This window comes from Boleophthalmus pectinirostris, unplaced genomic scaffold (genome assembly GCF_026225935.1).
Source record: "Boleophthalmus pectinirostris isolate CB_2022bp ecotype Guang Dong unplaced genomic scaffold, ASM2622593v1 HiC_scaffold_13, whole genome shotgun sequence".
NCBI lineage: Eukaryota > Metazoa > Chordata > Actinopteri > Gobiiformes > Gobiidae > Boleophthalmus > Boleophthalmus pectinirostris.
In genome coordinates, this window is record NW_026571036.1 from 1,240,222 (window position 1) to 1,255,152 (window position 14,931).

At 47.7% G+C, this 14,931-nt stretch overlaps 1 protein-coding gene across 1 annotated transcript; it reads left to right on the forward strand.

Annotated features, from left to right (window-relative positions):
- The first annotated feature begins 253 nt into the window (after window positions 1–253).
- Window positions 254–8,586, forward strand: LOC110163860 (Krueppel-like factor 11). Its single transcript, XM_055149730.1, has 6 exons — window positions 254–587; window positions 6,096–6,298; window positions 6,830–7,228; window positions 7,270–7,671; window positions 7,743–7,959; window positions 8,302–8,586. Exons 2-6 carry the CDS (start codon window positions 6,125–6,127, stop codon window positions 8,550–8,552), a joined length of 1,443 nt encoding a protein of 480 aa, XP_055005705.1. The 5' UTR covers window positions 254–587; window positions 6,096–6,124; the 3' UTR covers window positions 8,553–8,586.
- Window positions 8,587–14,931: the final 6,345 nt, after the last annotated feature.

The window sequence follows — 14,931 nt, forward strand, 5'->3', positions numbered from 1 at the left end:
TTCTCCTCCGGAGCTCCGCAGTCGCCGCCCGGCCTTCCCCCCCAACCTTTCCCCCAGTTCGAGTGCACTGTGTCGGGTTCACCGGGTTTACTCTGACACCGCTGACTCCGGATCCCGCCCCCTCCGCAGCCACGCACCCCGGCTCGGCCAATCCCGCCGCGCCCACGTACCGATCACGCCGCTCGGCCCCGCGCATTGGCCGGGCCCCGCTACACCTTTGCCGCGGATTGGCTGCCTGTTACCACCCGCCAGACTCGCTGTGAATTTTGTTTCCCTTCCGTTTTTTTCCCCCTGATTATTTTTTTTTTAATTTTCCGTGTTCGGAGAATCTCAGCTGAAACGGGGGCAGGGAAACGAGGGTCCGCGCGCCAGCCGCCTCCCCGAAGCTTCCAACGCGGGTTTGGGTTCCGCTGAGAAAGCCTCTCCGCTCGGTCGGCCCCCGGTCCTCCCTCCCTCCCCGCCCGCCTGCGCTTCGTCCCCTCGTCCCGGTCCACCTCCGCCTCAGTTTCCCACACTTTCACCTGGGTTTACCCCGAGGAGAGCGCTCTTCCCGCGGACTCCTCCAGACTCGGGACCCGCGCTGCCAGGTCAGTCAGTTCCCCCCGGCTTTACGAGCACCTGTCCCCGGCGTCTCGGAGCAACTTTTCCCCCCCGGTGTTTGCGCGTGTTTTGCGGCGGCGCTGCTGCTGCTGCTGCCTCCGCCGCCGCCGTAGTTATTTAAATAATTTTGGGGGAGGTTTATATGAGGACACGCTCCGGTTTGGCTCCGTGCAGTCGCGCTGGTGACTGCGGAGAGCCGAGTCTTCTTGCACTCTCCGGGACAAACGTGGACATGCACACCACCTGCTCGTTTTGCACGTTTAAATAACTGCAGAAAACTAACTTTATAAAACAAAAAAAAAGAGGTAAGTGAGGGAGTTTTTTTGTGTGTGTGTGGTTGCTTTTGATTCGCCTCTGCGCTGCAAAAAACGCCAAATTTTAACATTTAAACACCAGGAAATGAGCTAAAACTAGTGAAATGATCTGTACACGCTGCAAGTTGTGTTAAATAAACCAACTCCAGACTTGATTTAACACTTTCTGGGTTAGTAAATAGGTAGTAAAACACGAATAACGTGATGTAAATGTTAAAATCTTGACAGTTTTTCCAGTTTTGGTGATGAGACTTGACTGTAAAACAACTAAAACAAAACAAAGCAGTGCTGAAAATGTGTGAATTGTGCAAAAAGTGTGTTTGTATTTGACACGTCTGCAAGAGTGACAATGCTGTGATGTTCGGGTCAAGTGTGATCCAGGTTGAGGTTTGGACTTTGCAAAAAACTGAAATGGAACTTTTGTGTGGTCAGAAAACGTTCCAGGGTTTTTGTTGGTGAAGGTGCCATTGTCCGAGCGAGGAAGAGGAGGAGGAGGAGGAGGAGGAGGAGAAGATCTGGAAACTGTTGTTGTTGAGGAGTGATAATTAAACTAACGAGGGAGGATCCTTGTGGTTTTGTAGTCCAGGAAAACAAAGGAGACAAGGAAGTGGAGGAATGAGTTGAGGACGCGAGGAGAGAGGAGAGAAGGAGGGGAGGGTGAGGAGCTTTCTTGGACAAACCTAAAAATTGTGACGTGAGGTTTTTTGGTTTTTTTTGGAGAAAGAAACACGACAAAAGTGTGGATGAGACGTTTGTGCAAAGGGACGCAGGGAGGATTCGAGGAGCAGACAAGTTAGGGAAGGAAGGAAGCAAAGTTTAACAAAAGAGGATGCGGAATTTGATGAGTGGGCACAGTGGGCTCGGAACCGGGATCAGAACCCGGAGAGAGAGGAAAAATCTGAGGAGAAAATGTGGAATTTGACGTGAGGAAAATAAAAGTGTGTGAGTGTGTGTGTTTGGATGAAAAAAAAGGGAGGGACGGCGCAATAATGTAGGACAAATGAGGACACTGTAAGTCGGGTTTGAGCAAAAGTCTAAAATAAGACTCGGAGGAGGAAGAGGAGAGGGCGGATTTGAAGAAGAACGGACAAAAGAACCCGGGTCTGGAAGGTCTGGTTCTGGTTTAGTCCTGGTTTTTCCTCACATCGTTCAAACAAATTGCAGCAGAAACAGAAACTTTGTCTTGTTGTCTTGGTTTAGATTAGGTTTGGTTAGATCCTGATCTTGGACCTGGTTCGGACCTGGTTTGGATGGACCCCGGTTTGGACCTGGTTGAGTTCCGGCTCGGACCTGTTGTGCTCTGATGAAGCTTTTGTCTCTCGGGTTCATCTCGGTTCAAATAAAAAAAATAAAACCTTCCCGCCTAAAATTCAACAGGTTGGATCTGATGGAACATGCAGTCCTGGTCTAGTCCTGGTCTAGTCCTGGTCTAGTCCTGGTCTAGTCCTGGTCTAGTCCTGGTTTAGTCCTGGTCTAGTCCTGGTCTAGTCCTGGTCTAGTTCTTGCTGGTGCCAGATTTAAAGTTGGTATAGTTCATCTTAGTCCTGGTTTAGTCCTGGTTTTGTCCTTGGTCTAGTTCTGCTTTAGCTCTGTCGTAATCCTGGTCTAGTCCTGGTCTAGTCCTGGTCTAGTACTGGTCTAGTACTGGTTAGTCTGGTTTAGTCCTGGTTTTGTCCTGGTTTTGTCCTGGTCTTGTCCTGGTCTTGTCCTGGTCTTGTCCTTAGTCTGGTCCTTGGTCTGGTCCTGCTTTAGCTCTGTCTTAGTCCCAGTTTAGTCCCGGTCTAGTCCCAGTCTAGTCCCGGTCTAGTCCTGGTCTAGTCTTTGGTTTTGTTAATAGGTTAAGTGTTTATATTTATTTATATTTATGACTTTCTTAATTGAAAAGTTGACTCCTGGACTAGTTAAGTTCTGGACTGGTCTAGTCCTAGGGCTCGGACTAGTTAAGTCCTGGTTCAGTCCTGGTTAGTTCTGATGTAGTCCTGGTTCAGTTCTGGTCCAGTACTTGTTTAGTCTTTGTTTAGCCCTGGTTCCGTCTTGGTTTAGTCCTTTTTTTTGTGTGTGTCTTTGTTCATTCCTAGTTTAGTCTTTGTGTAGTCCTGGTTCAGTCCTGGTTTAGTCCTGTTTTTAGTCCTGTTTTTAGTCCTGTTTTTAGTCCTGTTTTAGTCCTGTTTTAGTCCTGGTTTAGTCCTCCAGCAGTCTGTAGTGTGAGTCTGTAATGGAGTACACTGTGTTCCCTGCATAGAGCTCCACTGTTGCTCCTCTGCATCGAGAGACCAGACGACTCAGACCCAGAACTGGACCAAGACTGGACCAGAACTCAACCAGGACTAAACCGAGACTCAGCCAGGACTCAACCAGGACTCGGCGCCAGGCTCTAAGCGCCAGAGTCGGGGCCCAAACTCGGCGCCACGTTTGAAAAGCTGCAAAAAAAAAAAAAAATCTCCTCGGTTGGAGAACTGGAGCGTCACGTTTGTCGTGTGAGTGAAAATGTTCCGCACTGTAACTTTAGATGTTTTAAATTAATTTTTTTAAGCAGGTAAAGTTAAAAATCTGCCACTGAAGTTTAATATCAGTGAAAATGTCGTTCTGTTTCGAGTCCAGATGAACAGAACTGACCCCGGTTTAAGATCACGAGGTCGTCTGTCCCCGAGCTCCTCCGGGTTTTTAAAGTCCACGCACTTCGGTCTAAACGTGAACCTGGACTTAAACCCGGTCTTGGTCAAACTGCTTCGGCTCCAATCCGTGCGCCCTCTGCTGGTCGTGTGCCAGATTACAACAACAGTGCAGCCTGGTTTTGTGTCATCTGCTGGGAACTGGTCCTGGTTTAGTCCTGATCCAGTCCTGGTTTAGTCCTGTTTTTTGATCCTTGTTGGGGCATTTTTAGTCCTGGTTTAGTCCTGATCCAGTCCTGGTTTAGTCCTGTTTTTTGATCCTTGTTGGGGCATTTTTAGTCCTGGTTTAGTTCTGATTCTGTCCTGGTTTAGTCCTTGGTCTGGTCCTCATTTAGACCTTAGTGTAGTCCTGGTTTAGTCCTGGTTTTGTCTTGGTTTAGTCCATGGTCTGGTCCTGTTTTAGCTCTGTCTTAGTCCCAGTTTGGTCCCTGGTCTGGTCTCTGGTCTGGTCCCTGGTTTGGACCCGGTTTAGTCCGTGGTCTGGTCGAGCTTTGGCTCTGTCTTAGTCCTGGTCTGATCCTGGTCTGATCCTGGTCTGGTCCTGCTTTAGTCCATAGTCTGGTCCTTGGTTTTGTCCTTGGTTTAGTCCCTGGTTTAGGCCTTGGTCTGGTCCTTGGTTTGGTCCTTGGTCTGGTCCTTGGTCTGGTCCTGCTTTAGTCCTGCTTTAGTCCTGGTCTGGTCCCTGGTTTAGTCTTGGTCTGGTCCTGCTTTAATCCTGGTTTAGTCCTAGTCTGGTCCTGGTTTTGTCCTGGTCTGGTTCTTGGTCTGGTCCTTGGTTTAGTCCTGGTTTAGTTCTGGTTTAGTCCTTGGTTTAGTCCTGGTTTAGTCCTGGTTTAGTCCTGGTTTAGACCTGGTTTAGACCTGGTTTAGACCTGGTTTAGACCTGGTTTAGTCCTGGTTTAGTCCTGGTTTAGTCCTGGTTTAGTCCTGGTTTAGTCCTGGTTTAGTCCTGGTTTAGTCCTGGTTTAGTCCTGGTTTAGTCCTGGTTTAGTCCTGGTTTAGTCCTGGTTTAGAGTCCTGGTTTAGTAGTCCTGGTTTAGTCCTGGTTTAGTCCTGGTTTAGACCTGGTTTAGTGGTTTAGACCTCCTGGTTTAGTCCTGGTTTAGTCCTGGTTTAGACCTGGTTTAGTCCTGGTTTAGACCTCCTGGTTTAGACCTCCTGGTTTAGTCCTGGTTTAGTCCTTTTCCTGGTTTAGTCCTGGTTTAGACCTGGTTTAGACCTGGTTTAGAGTCCTGGTTTAGAGTCCTGGTTTAGTCCTGGTTTAGTGGTTTAGTCCTGGTTTAGACCTGGTTTCCTGGTTTAGTCCTGGTTTCCTGGTTTAGTCCTGGTTTAGCCTGGTTCCTGGTTTAGAGTCTCCTGGTTTACCTGGTTTAAAAAAAAAAAAAAAACAACACCGACAAGTTATTTTTATTTTTATCTTTATTATAATTGTTAATTTTACTGATTGTTTTTTTTATTTTTGAGTTTGTGCCGAGAGAGAAACAAGAATCGTACCACAGAAACATTTTAAACAACAGAAAAGGAGCAGGAAGAAGAAAAAAAAAAACTTATATAAACTCAAACCTTTTAAAAAATGATGAATATTGATCAAAGAAATTTACAAATATTTACACAAAATTAAATAAATTTAATTCTGTGGTCTTAAAAACAAATAATAATGATAAAGAAGGAACAGAAATTATTATTATTTATTATTTTTATTTATTTCTTTATCTGTTTACAGGTTTAAATAAAAGTCTTTCTGTTCTGTTGTTTCTGCAGGACCATGTGAGGTCTCGGGGTCTTAGTCCTGGTTTGATCCTAGTCTAGACCTGGATTTTGGCCTGGTTAAGTCCCTGATAGTCCAGCTGGTTTAGACTTTAGTCTTAATTCAGACCTGGTTTAGTTTCAGTTTAGTCCTGGTTCAGACCTGGTTTAGTCCTGGTTTAGTCCTGGTTTAGTCCTGGTTTAGTTTCAGTTTAGTCCTGGTTCAGACCTGGTTTAGTCCTGGTTTAGTCCTGGTTTAGTCCTGGTTTAGTCCTGGTTTAGACCTGGTTTAGTCCTGGTTTAGTCCTGGTTTAGTTTTAGTCCTGGTTTAGACTGGTTTAGACCTGGTTTAGTCTGGTTTAGTCCTGGTTTAGTCCAGTTTTAGTCCTGGTTTAGTCCTGGTTTAGTCCTGGTTTAGACCTGGTTTAGTCCTGGTTTAGTCCTGGTTTAGACCTGGTTTAGACCTGGTTTAGACTGTTTAGTCCTGGTTTAGTCCTGGTTTAGTCAGTCTGGTTTAGTCTGGTTTAGTCCTGGTTTATCCTGGTTTAGTCCTGGTTTCTGGTTTGTTTGAAACTTTTACCCTCTAACCTGAAGTTTGTTGGTTTAATCCCAAATATTGTTGTGTCCTTGAGCAAGACACTCCCCCAGGGTTGTTTGGTGACCCTCGCGTGACCCCTGCGTGACCTCTCTCCTCTGTGACCTCTCTGTGACTCTGTGACCTCTCTGTGACCCCTCTCTCTGTGACCCCTCTGTGTGCGTGCAGGTTGGACCAGGTCTATAACCGGTCTGGACATGGACTGGAGGCCGTACCCGGACCTGGAGGCGGCCGAGGTCCTGGTCAGCATGAGCTCCTGGGGTCAAAGTTCACACAAGCTCCGCCCCCTGACCCCGACCTGTGACTCGTGCGACTCGATTCACCTGGAGCCCAACGGAGACCAGCGCGACCTGGTGGCCCTGTCCTCCCTGGTACGAGTCCGGACCTGGTCTAGACCTGGTTTAGGCCTGGTTTAGTCTCTGGTTTAGTCCTGGTTTAGTCCTGGTTTAGTCTCTGGTTTAGTCTCTGGTTTAGTCCTGGTTTAGACCTGGTTTAGACCTGGTTTAGTCCTGGTTTAGTCCTGGTTTAGTCCTGGTTTAGACCTGGTTTAGTCCTGGTTTAGACCTGGTTTAGACCTGGTTTAGTCCTGGTTTAGTCCTGGTTTAGTCCTGGTTTAGTCCCTGGTTTAGTCCTGGTTTAGTCCTGGTTTAGTCCTGGTTTAGTCCTGGTTTAGTCCTGGTCTAGTCCTGGTTTAGACCTGGTTTAGTCCTGGTTTAGTCTCTGGTTTAGTCCTGGTTTAGTCCTGGTTTAGTCTGGTTTAGAGTCCTGGTTTAGAGTCCTGGTTTAGACCTGGTTTAGACCTGGTTTAGTCTCTGGTTTAGACCTGGTTTAGTCTCTGGTTTAGACCTGGTTTAGTCCTGGTTTAGTCCTGGTTTAGTTCTGACTCTGGTCTTTGTCTTTAGTGCATGACGCCTCCTCACAGTCCGAGTTTTGCCGAGACGTCGACCACACCTGTCCTCACCTGCTCCGCCCCCAAGCCCCTGATGCCCCGCCCGCTCTTCGCCACGGAGACCACGGCGTCCTGCCCGCTCCCCGTTTACGCCGACGTGGCCCCTCCCACTCTGAGCCGCGCCATGGCGACCAGCGTCATCCGCCACACGGCCGACACCGACTTCCTGCCCAAGAGCGTCCCGGAAAACGCCAACGTCCTGATGACTCCGCCCGCCCCGCCGCCGCCGGTCCTCACGCCCGAGCCCCGGGAACGCCACGCCCCCCCCGCCGCCGCCCAGGACGCGCCCGTGTTAACCCCTGAGCCGCCGACGCTGCAGATAATCGCCGCCGTCACGGAAAACGCCGCCCCAGTTTTATCCCCGGAGGCGCCGATCGAACGCCACGCCCCCAGTCTGCCGCCGAGCCCCCCCCGGCCTGTCCCCGCCCGCGCCGCCACCCTGCCCCGCCCTCCCCCGTGCCCGCCCCCGTGCCCGCCTCTCCTCCCGCCGCCGCCCCGGTCTCCTCCGCTTCGCAGAACGACGCGCCCGACCGCAGCGGCGCCCTCCCCACAGACGCTCCCTCCTCGCACGCGGCCGAATGCCCAAATATGGAGCCGCCGCCGCCGCTGTCGTCGCACGTAGTCCCGCCCCCCACGACCACGACGGCCCCGCCCTCGCCGCTGCTGTGCCAGGTGATCCCGGTCGGCGGCAGGTCGGGGGTCATCTCCGCCATCGTCCAGGGGTCACCCAAGCAGATCCTGGTCAGCTCCGGCGTTCCTCAGGGCGCCGTCATGCTCGTCGTGCCCCAGACGCAGGTGAGTCTCTAGACCTGGTCCAGTCCTGGTTTAGTCCTGGTCCCGTCCTCGTTTAGTCCTTGTATTTTCAGGTCGGTTCTCGGGGCAGTGCGGTCGTGACGAAGCTCCTCCCCCTGGCTCCGGCGCCGGTGTACGTCGCCACGGGAACGGGCCCGGGCAGCGGCGTCTCCACGGTGACGCCGGCGGTGGAGTTCTCGCGGCGAAGGAACTACGTCTGCTCGTTCCCCGGCTGCAAGAAAACCTACTTCAAGAGCTCGCACCTGAAAGCCCACCTGAGGACGCACACGGGTCAGTCCGGGTCCAAGTCCCGGTCCGGGTCCAAGTCTGGACCTGGTTTAGTCCTGGTTTAGTCCTGGTTTAGTCCTGGTTTAGTCCTGGTTTAGTCCTGGTTTAGTCCTGGTTTAGTCCTGGTTTAGTCCTGGTTTAGTCCTGGTTTAGTCCTGGTTTAGTCCTGGTTTAGACCTGGTTTAGTTCTTTATAGTCTGTGTTTTGTTTCTGTGGTGAAGAGTAAATGTCTGAGGAGGTTGTGGTTCTGCTGCTGTGTCTAACCCTCTTCTTCTTCTTCTTCTTCTTCTTCTTCTTCTTCTTCTTCTTCTTCTTCTTCTTCTTCTTCTTCTTCTTCTTCTTCAGGGGAGAAGCCGTTCAGTTGTGCGTGGGACGGCTGTGATAAGAAGTTCGCCCGCTCGGACGAGTTGTCGCGCCATCGCCGCACTCACACGGGGGAGAAGAAGTTCGCGTGCTCGGTGTGCGAGCGCCGCTTCATGCGCAGCGACCACCTGACCAAGCACGCGCGCCGCCACATGACCGCCAAACGCTCGGCGTGGGCCACCGCCGCCGCCGTCGGCCCGTCACAGCGCTCCGACCTCGCCAAGACCAACTGAATCGAACGCTCCGGGACGCCGCCCGCCCCAACGCCCGCCCGCCCGCCCAACGCCCGCCCCAACGCCCGCCCAACGCCCCCCAACGCCCGCCCCACGCCCGCCCAACGCCGCCCCAACGCCCGCCCAACGCCCGCCCGGTCTCCAGGTCCAGTCACGGGCGCCATTTTGAGGACCGTCGAGGGTTTGGTCTTGGATTGTTTGGTCCTCGACTCTGGGCCTCGGTGTAAAATAAGAATCGAATGTTTCAAACGGCACCTAAGAGTTTAAAGTGTAGTACGGAACTTTTCTGACAGAGGGTCAGGTCGCCTGCTCGTCTCCACGGCGACCGAATGTTCCACAGTGTCTCTGCAGATTTACAAGAACGAAGTTTGTCTGGGCTCCGACACTTCACACTTCAAAAGACATTCTGCCCCGCCCCCTCGCTCTGACCCGCCCCCTCGCTCTGACCCCTCCCCTCGCTCTGACCCCGCCCCCTCGCTGGTGACGAAGCCAAACCCACATAATTAACCAATCAGAGCGAAGAACGAGAAGGAGCCTGAAGAACTGTCATGTTCTTCTGAAATATGAAAAGGCCTCGAGTCTTAAACAAAAAAAATATCATTGAAATAATAAATTCTAAATTTAAATAAAAAATAATTATATTGATGTAAATGTTCGAGTCAAAATTTAAACATTAATAAATGAATAAAATATAAAGTCTGAGCTGGAGCAGTGAAACCAAACAGGCCAAGTTACAGTTCGGATCTGTGGAGCGGCCGCCCTGTTTATCCAAACCAAATCTGACCAATAAAAACCTACAGTTCTTTTTAGTCCTGGTTTAGTCCTGGGTTAGTTCAATCAGTTTAATGCCATAATGCGGAAATTTCTGCACTGCAAAAAAATCTTAAGATAAAAACACTTAAATCGTGACAAGTTTTTTAAAAATAATCGACGAGAATGAAGCGTCTCAGAGCTCGAGAGTCCATCATAAATCTGAAAACGAGATGAAGAAACCTCGACTGTAACGTCCCTCTGTCAGAAAAGTCCCGCAGTGCAGCTTTAACTGAGAGCGAGCGCCACGTCAACACTTTAGTTTAGGGTCAGACGGAGTTTGAACTTTGGGCCGACGGAGACCTGTGACCTTTGACGTTTGACTCTGAAGCGCGGGGCGAGTCCGGGGGCGGGTCCGGGGGCGGGTCCGGGGGGCGGGTCCGGGGGGCCGGGTCCGGGGGCGGAGCTCTCAGGACGGTTTTCCAGCCAGTTCAGCCTTTTCCTACAAACACAACCAAGGAACCACGAGGCGCCGGCCGCGTTTGGACGAGCGCGAAACGTCGACGAAAAAAAGAGCCACACTGCACTTTCAGAACCAGAACCTCCAGAGAACCTCCAGAGAACCTCCAGAGAACCTCCAGAGAACCTCCAGAGCCGAGCAGAGTTTGGCTCCGACGTTTTTCCTCTGGAGCCACTTTTACAAAACGAAAATGTCAGAGCGCGACGTATTTTAGTGTAAATATTAAAGCCTTAAGAGATAAAATTATGAAACGAGCGCGAAATTAAGAAAAACTTCACGACGAACATGTGAGTCAGTTTAGTCACATTTTTGTCATTTTTTTAGCAGATTTTTTGTATTTTACCAAAACAAATATCAGTTTTTGTTTCTCTTTATTGTTGTAGGAATCAAAAATAGAAACACTGGGACATTTTTTTGTATAAACTGGGACAAATCAGTGGTTTTGTGTAAATCTGCAGGGACAGAGACACGGGGACGACACAGCAAAAAGTGGAGTTTTAAAATAGACTTTAACATTTTCTCAGAGTTTATCTGAGTCACTCTGTTCTAGAGTTAATTTAACATTTGTGTAAATGTTCATGAAGTAAAACTGGACCAAAGTTTCTGTTTAACCCAAATCCAGAGTTAAATGAAGGTTTAGAGAGTAAACAGATAACACTTTGTAGAGTTATCCTGATTTAACTCAACAACACACACAGGAGTTTTATTTTTACACTTTATTTGAGTTAATTTAAGATGAAATTATGAACAAAACTGGTTCAAACTGGTGGGAGTTTGAAGTGGTGGAAGGAGACAAATTCAAAACTTTTTCCATGACTTTTTCATGAGCTAAAGTGAATTTTCCATGACTTTCCAGCACCTACATGTGTAGAACTGATCAGAGTTTTAGAGTTAAATCTGAAATGTTAAATCTTTCCTCTCACTTTACGGTTTGAGATGATAGTTTTTATTTTATTGTTGTCGTCTCTTTTAAACAAAAGACTCAGACGTTCACAAAGAATCAGAACAGACTCGTGGGAACTGAACACAACACTGGAGCTGTGGGAAAGACACACTCAAATTCCAGGACTTTTCCAGGCCTGGAAAATGACATTTTCAATTTCCATGACTTTTCCAAGATTCCCATGACCGTGGGAACTCTGCAGATTAACATTAACTTAAGACAAATCAATTCTGACTTATAACTCCAACCCACATTTAACTTTTCAAAGAGTTAAAATATCACTTTTTGTGTTAAAAAAACAACTCAGGAATATTTCACCCTGAAGTTTTAACTCCAGTTTTTGCTGTGTGCTCTTCGAGGGAAACGGTTTGATTCTTAAAACATTTTTACACGACTCTGGTCCGTTTATTCGTGCACAAAGATCAGGATCAGAACGACACAACTTCAACACTCAGAGGAGTTAATTACATCAGGTTTGAGTTCTTCACATTTCTCAAAACGTCTGATTCAGAGAACGAAGAGCTGCTGGTGGCTCCCGAGCTCCAGACTCTGACTCCAGACTCCAGGACCAGGTTTACGGTTCAGATCTTTGTAACTCCACCTGAAACTCAAACCGTCACAAAGTTCAGCCTCTTCTGTGTCGGGAGAAATAAAGTCCAAAAAAGTCCAATAATTTTTCCACAACAGCTTCAGAAAGTTCCCCCCAAAAAGTCGTGAGAGTTTCCGCCGAAAGAACTTTACTCCAGGAGAAGAACACGAGAAAAACGAGGAGAACACGGAGCCGGAGGAACGTCTGTGGAGCAGAAGTTTCTCCGTCTACGAAAACTATGAAATCATCTCAGATTCTAGAACGTGAACGCGACCTGCAGCGTCAGAAAACTAGTCCTGGTTCAGTCCTGGTTCAGTCCTGGTTTAGTCCTGGTTTAGTCCTGGTTTAGTCCTGGTTTAGTCCTGGTTCAGTCCTGGTTTAGTCCTGGTTCAGTCCTGGTTTAGTCCTGGTTTAGTCCTGGTTTAGTCCTGGTTCAGTCCTGGTTTAGTCCTGGTTCAGTCCTGGTTTTATCTTTTGTTTCCACTTCTCAAAGCCTCAAACTAGCACAAGAACAAACACTTTATGGTTCGTCTCACTGAACTTGTGGTTCCTCGTCACAAAAAGACCCGGAGTTGTGTTTTGTTCCGTTGGCGCGCGTCTGAGCGACTCTCCAAACGCTCCGTTCCACCCGGCGATGTCGTGAAGTGGTCGTTTTCAAGTCCCGCGCGGCTCCTTTTGAACCTTCAGTTCCGTCGAGATCGGCGAAGAAATCCCCAAGGTCCGAAACGATCCGAGCGATTCTGGTGAAGGCGCGCGGAGTTTAAAAGCGTAAAATCTTCCTGTACCGCCACACGATGACATCACGAGGTGGAACGGGGCGAAGAACTCTGCTTAAACGCGCGAATGAAACAAAAAAAAAAAACACACTTCGAGGTTTGTTTGAGGTTCACAACGGCGCGATTTAAAGTTTTCCGTCTTGAGTCTGAAAGTGCAGATGTGGCTCTTTTTTTGGCGTTTTTTAACCATTTTTTTTCCCGTTTTTCGCTCCAAACTCCGCCGACGCCTCTTTCCGCTCAACTCAGGATCTCGTTATTTTTGCCACAAGCATTTTTTTCTGTTACTCCGAGGAGGAAGGAGACGACGACATGGCTGCTACTACTAAAACTACAACACACATACCTGACAATGCACTGGATTTTTTAAAATAAAAATACAAACCGATATTTCCGCTGTTTTTGTACCTTTCTGTAAAATAAGAAAAGAAACATGTTTACTCCATTTTGTACAGGTTAGAAACGTATGCACTCTTTTTTAAGTTTGGCCAAAGCTTTTATGAATCTTGAGCTGTGTGTGTTTTCGTTGTGTAAATATGTATAAATGTGTATGTACTGAATGTTCCGTGTTCCGCGTTACGGCGTTTTCCTCACTGTGACACTACCTATTGTAATTATGACTATTTAAAACAGAAGCGTTTGTCCAGCTCTTTTTTATTTTTTGGGTTTTTTTTGTTTTTTTTCCATGGGCCCATCGTGTAGCCGGGACTTGAAAATACCTCATATTAAATGTTTATCATCTTATAATATGGTAATAAAGCATTTCAGAACATTTGCCTGTAAACGTCACTTAAGATTAAGGCTCTTTTTACAAAATAAAAATATCAAATCAAACTCTGTGGTGTTGTTTTTTTTAAACTTTATTACATTTTAACGATAATTGTTAGAGTCTTTTTCTAGAGGCGCAGAACTCAAGACCTCGAGAAGATTTATTTACAGTCTCGGTCTCGTCTCAGACTCGTTTGGACTCGGTCTTGAAGGTGCTTGGACTCAGATCTTGTCTCGGTCTTGAAGGTGCTTGGACTTGGTCTTGAAGGAGCTTGGACTCGGTCTCGTCTCGGTCTTGAAGGAGCTTGGACTCGGTCTCGTCTTGGTCTTGAAGGAGCTTGGACTCGGTCTTGAAGGAGCTTGGACTCGGTCTCGTCTCGGTCTTGAAGGAGCTTGGACTCGGTCTTGAAGACGCTTGGACTTGGTCTTGAAGGAGCTTGGACTCGGTCTTGTCTCGGTCTTGAAGGAGCTTGGACTCGGTCTTGAAGGAGCTTGGACTCGGTCTTGAAGGAGCTTGGACTCGGTCTCGTCTCGGTCTTGAAGGAGCTTGGACTCGGGTCTTGGTCTCGGTCTTGAAGGAGCTTGGACTCGGTCTTGTCTCGGTCTTGAAGGAGCTTGGACTCGGTCTTGAAGGCGCTTGGACTTGGTCTTGAAGGAGCTTGGACTTCGGTCTTGAAGGAGCTTGGACTCGGTCTTGTCTCGGTCTTGAAGGAGCTTGGACTCGGTCTTGTCTCGGTCTTGAAGGAGCTTGGACTCGGTCTTGAAGGTGCTTGGACTTGGTCTTGTCTCGGTCTTGAAGGAGCTTGGACTCGGTCTTGTCTCGGTCTTGAAGGTGCTTGGACTTGGTCTTGTCTCGGTCTTGAAGGACTTGGACTCGGTCTCGTCTCGGTCTTGAAGGAGCTTGGACTCGGTCTCGTCTGGGTCTTGAAGGAGCTTGGACTCGGTCTTGTCTCGGTCTTGGTCTGACACTCAAAGTGATAAAATGGAGACAGATTTATAAAAACATTGATATATTTGTGCCAAAATATCTGTAAAATACAAATAAAATAAATGTTGAAAATGACAAAGTTTGTCTGGATTTGGTCTCGATCTTGGTCTTGGTCTTGGTCTCGGTCTTGGTCTTGGTCTTGGTCTGGTTTCGATCTCGACCCTCACAAGTCCAGATCTGAGTGTGACCAGGAACAGGAGAACATCAGAACTTTAGAACTTTAGAGCTTTAGAACATGAGGACACGACTTGAAGCTCAGAGTCAGTTTTAGTTTTAGTTTTAGTTTTAGTTTTAGTTTTAGTTTTAGTTTTAGTTTTAGTTTTAGTTTTATTAGAAATAATTCCACATATTTAAATTCTGGCTGAGTTCATTTTACTTGAGCTGAAATATTAAAAGTTTTTGTTCTGAACAAACGATTCGACCCTGAAACAAAACGTCCAAGAAAACATTAAAAAATAAAACGATAAAACACAAGAAACTAGAGCCAGACCAGGTTTAAAACCAGGACTAAACCAAGACTAAACCAGGACTAAACCAGGACTAAAACAAGACTAAAACAAAACTAAACCAGGACTAAAACAGAACTAAACCAGGACTAAAACAGGACTAAAACAGAACTAAACCAGGACTAAAACTAAAGACTAAAACAGGACTAAAACCAAGACTAAACCGGGGCTAAACCAGGACTAAAGGACTAAAACAAGACTAAACTAAACAGGACAAGACTAAACCGGGCTAAAACAAGACTAAAGGACTAAACCAGAACTAAACCGACTAAACCAGGACTAAAACAAGACTAAACCAGGACTAAACCAGGACTAAACCAAGACTAAACCAGGACTAAACAGACTAAACCAGGACTAAAAAGACTAAACCAAGACTAAACCAGGACTAAAACAAGACTAAACGGACTAAAACAAGACTAAACCAGGACTAAACCAGACTAAACCAAGACTAAACCGGGGCTAAACCAGGACTAAACCAGGACTAAACCAAGACTAAACCAAGACTAAACCGGGGCTAAAACCAGGACTAAACCAGGACTAAA

What these genes read in the sequence shown, in the direction of transcription:
- LOC110163860 (XM_055149730.1), top strand. Translation starts at nt 6,125, where the DNA reads ATGGACTGGAGGCCGTACCCGGACCTGGAGGCGGCCGAGGTCCTGGTC. An exon ending in TGGTGGCCCTGTCCTCCCTG is followed by an intron (nt 6,299 to 6,829) that starts GTACGAGTCCGG and finishes CTTTGTCTTTAG; the next exon opens with TGCATGACGCCTCCTCACAG. An exon ending in TCGTCGTGCCCCAGACGCAG is followed by an intron (nt 7,672 to 7,742) that starts GTGAGTCTCTAG and finishes TTGTATTTTCAG; the next exon opens with GTCGGTTCTCGGGGCAGTGC.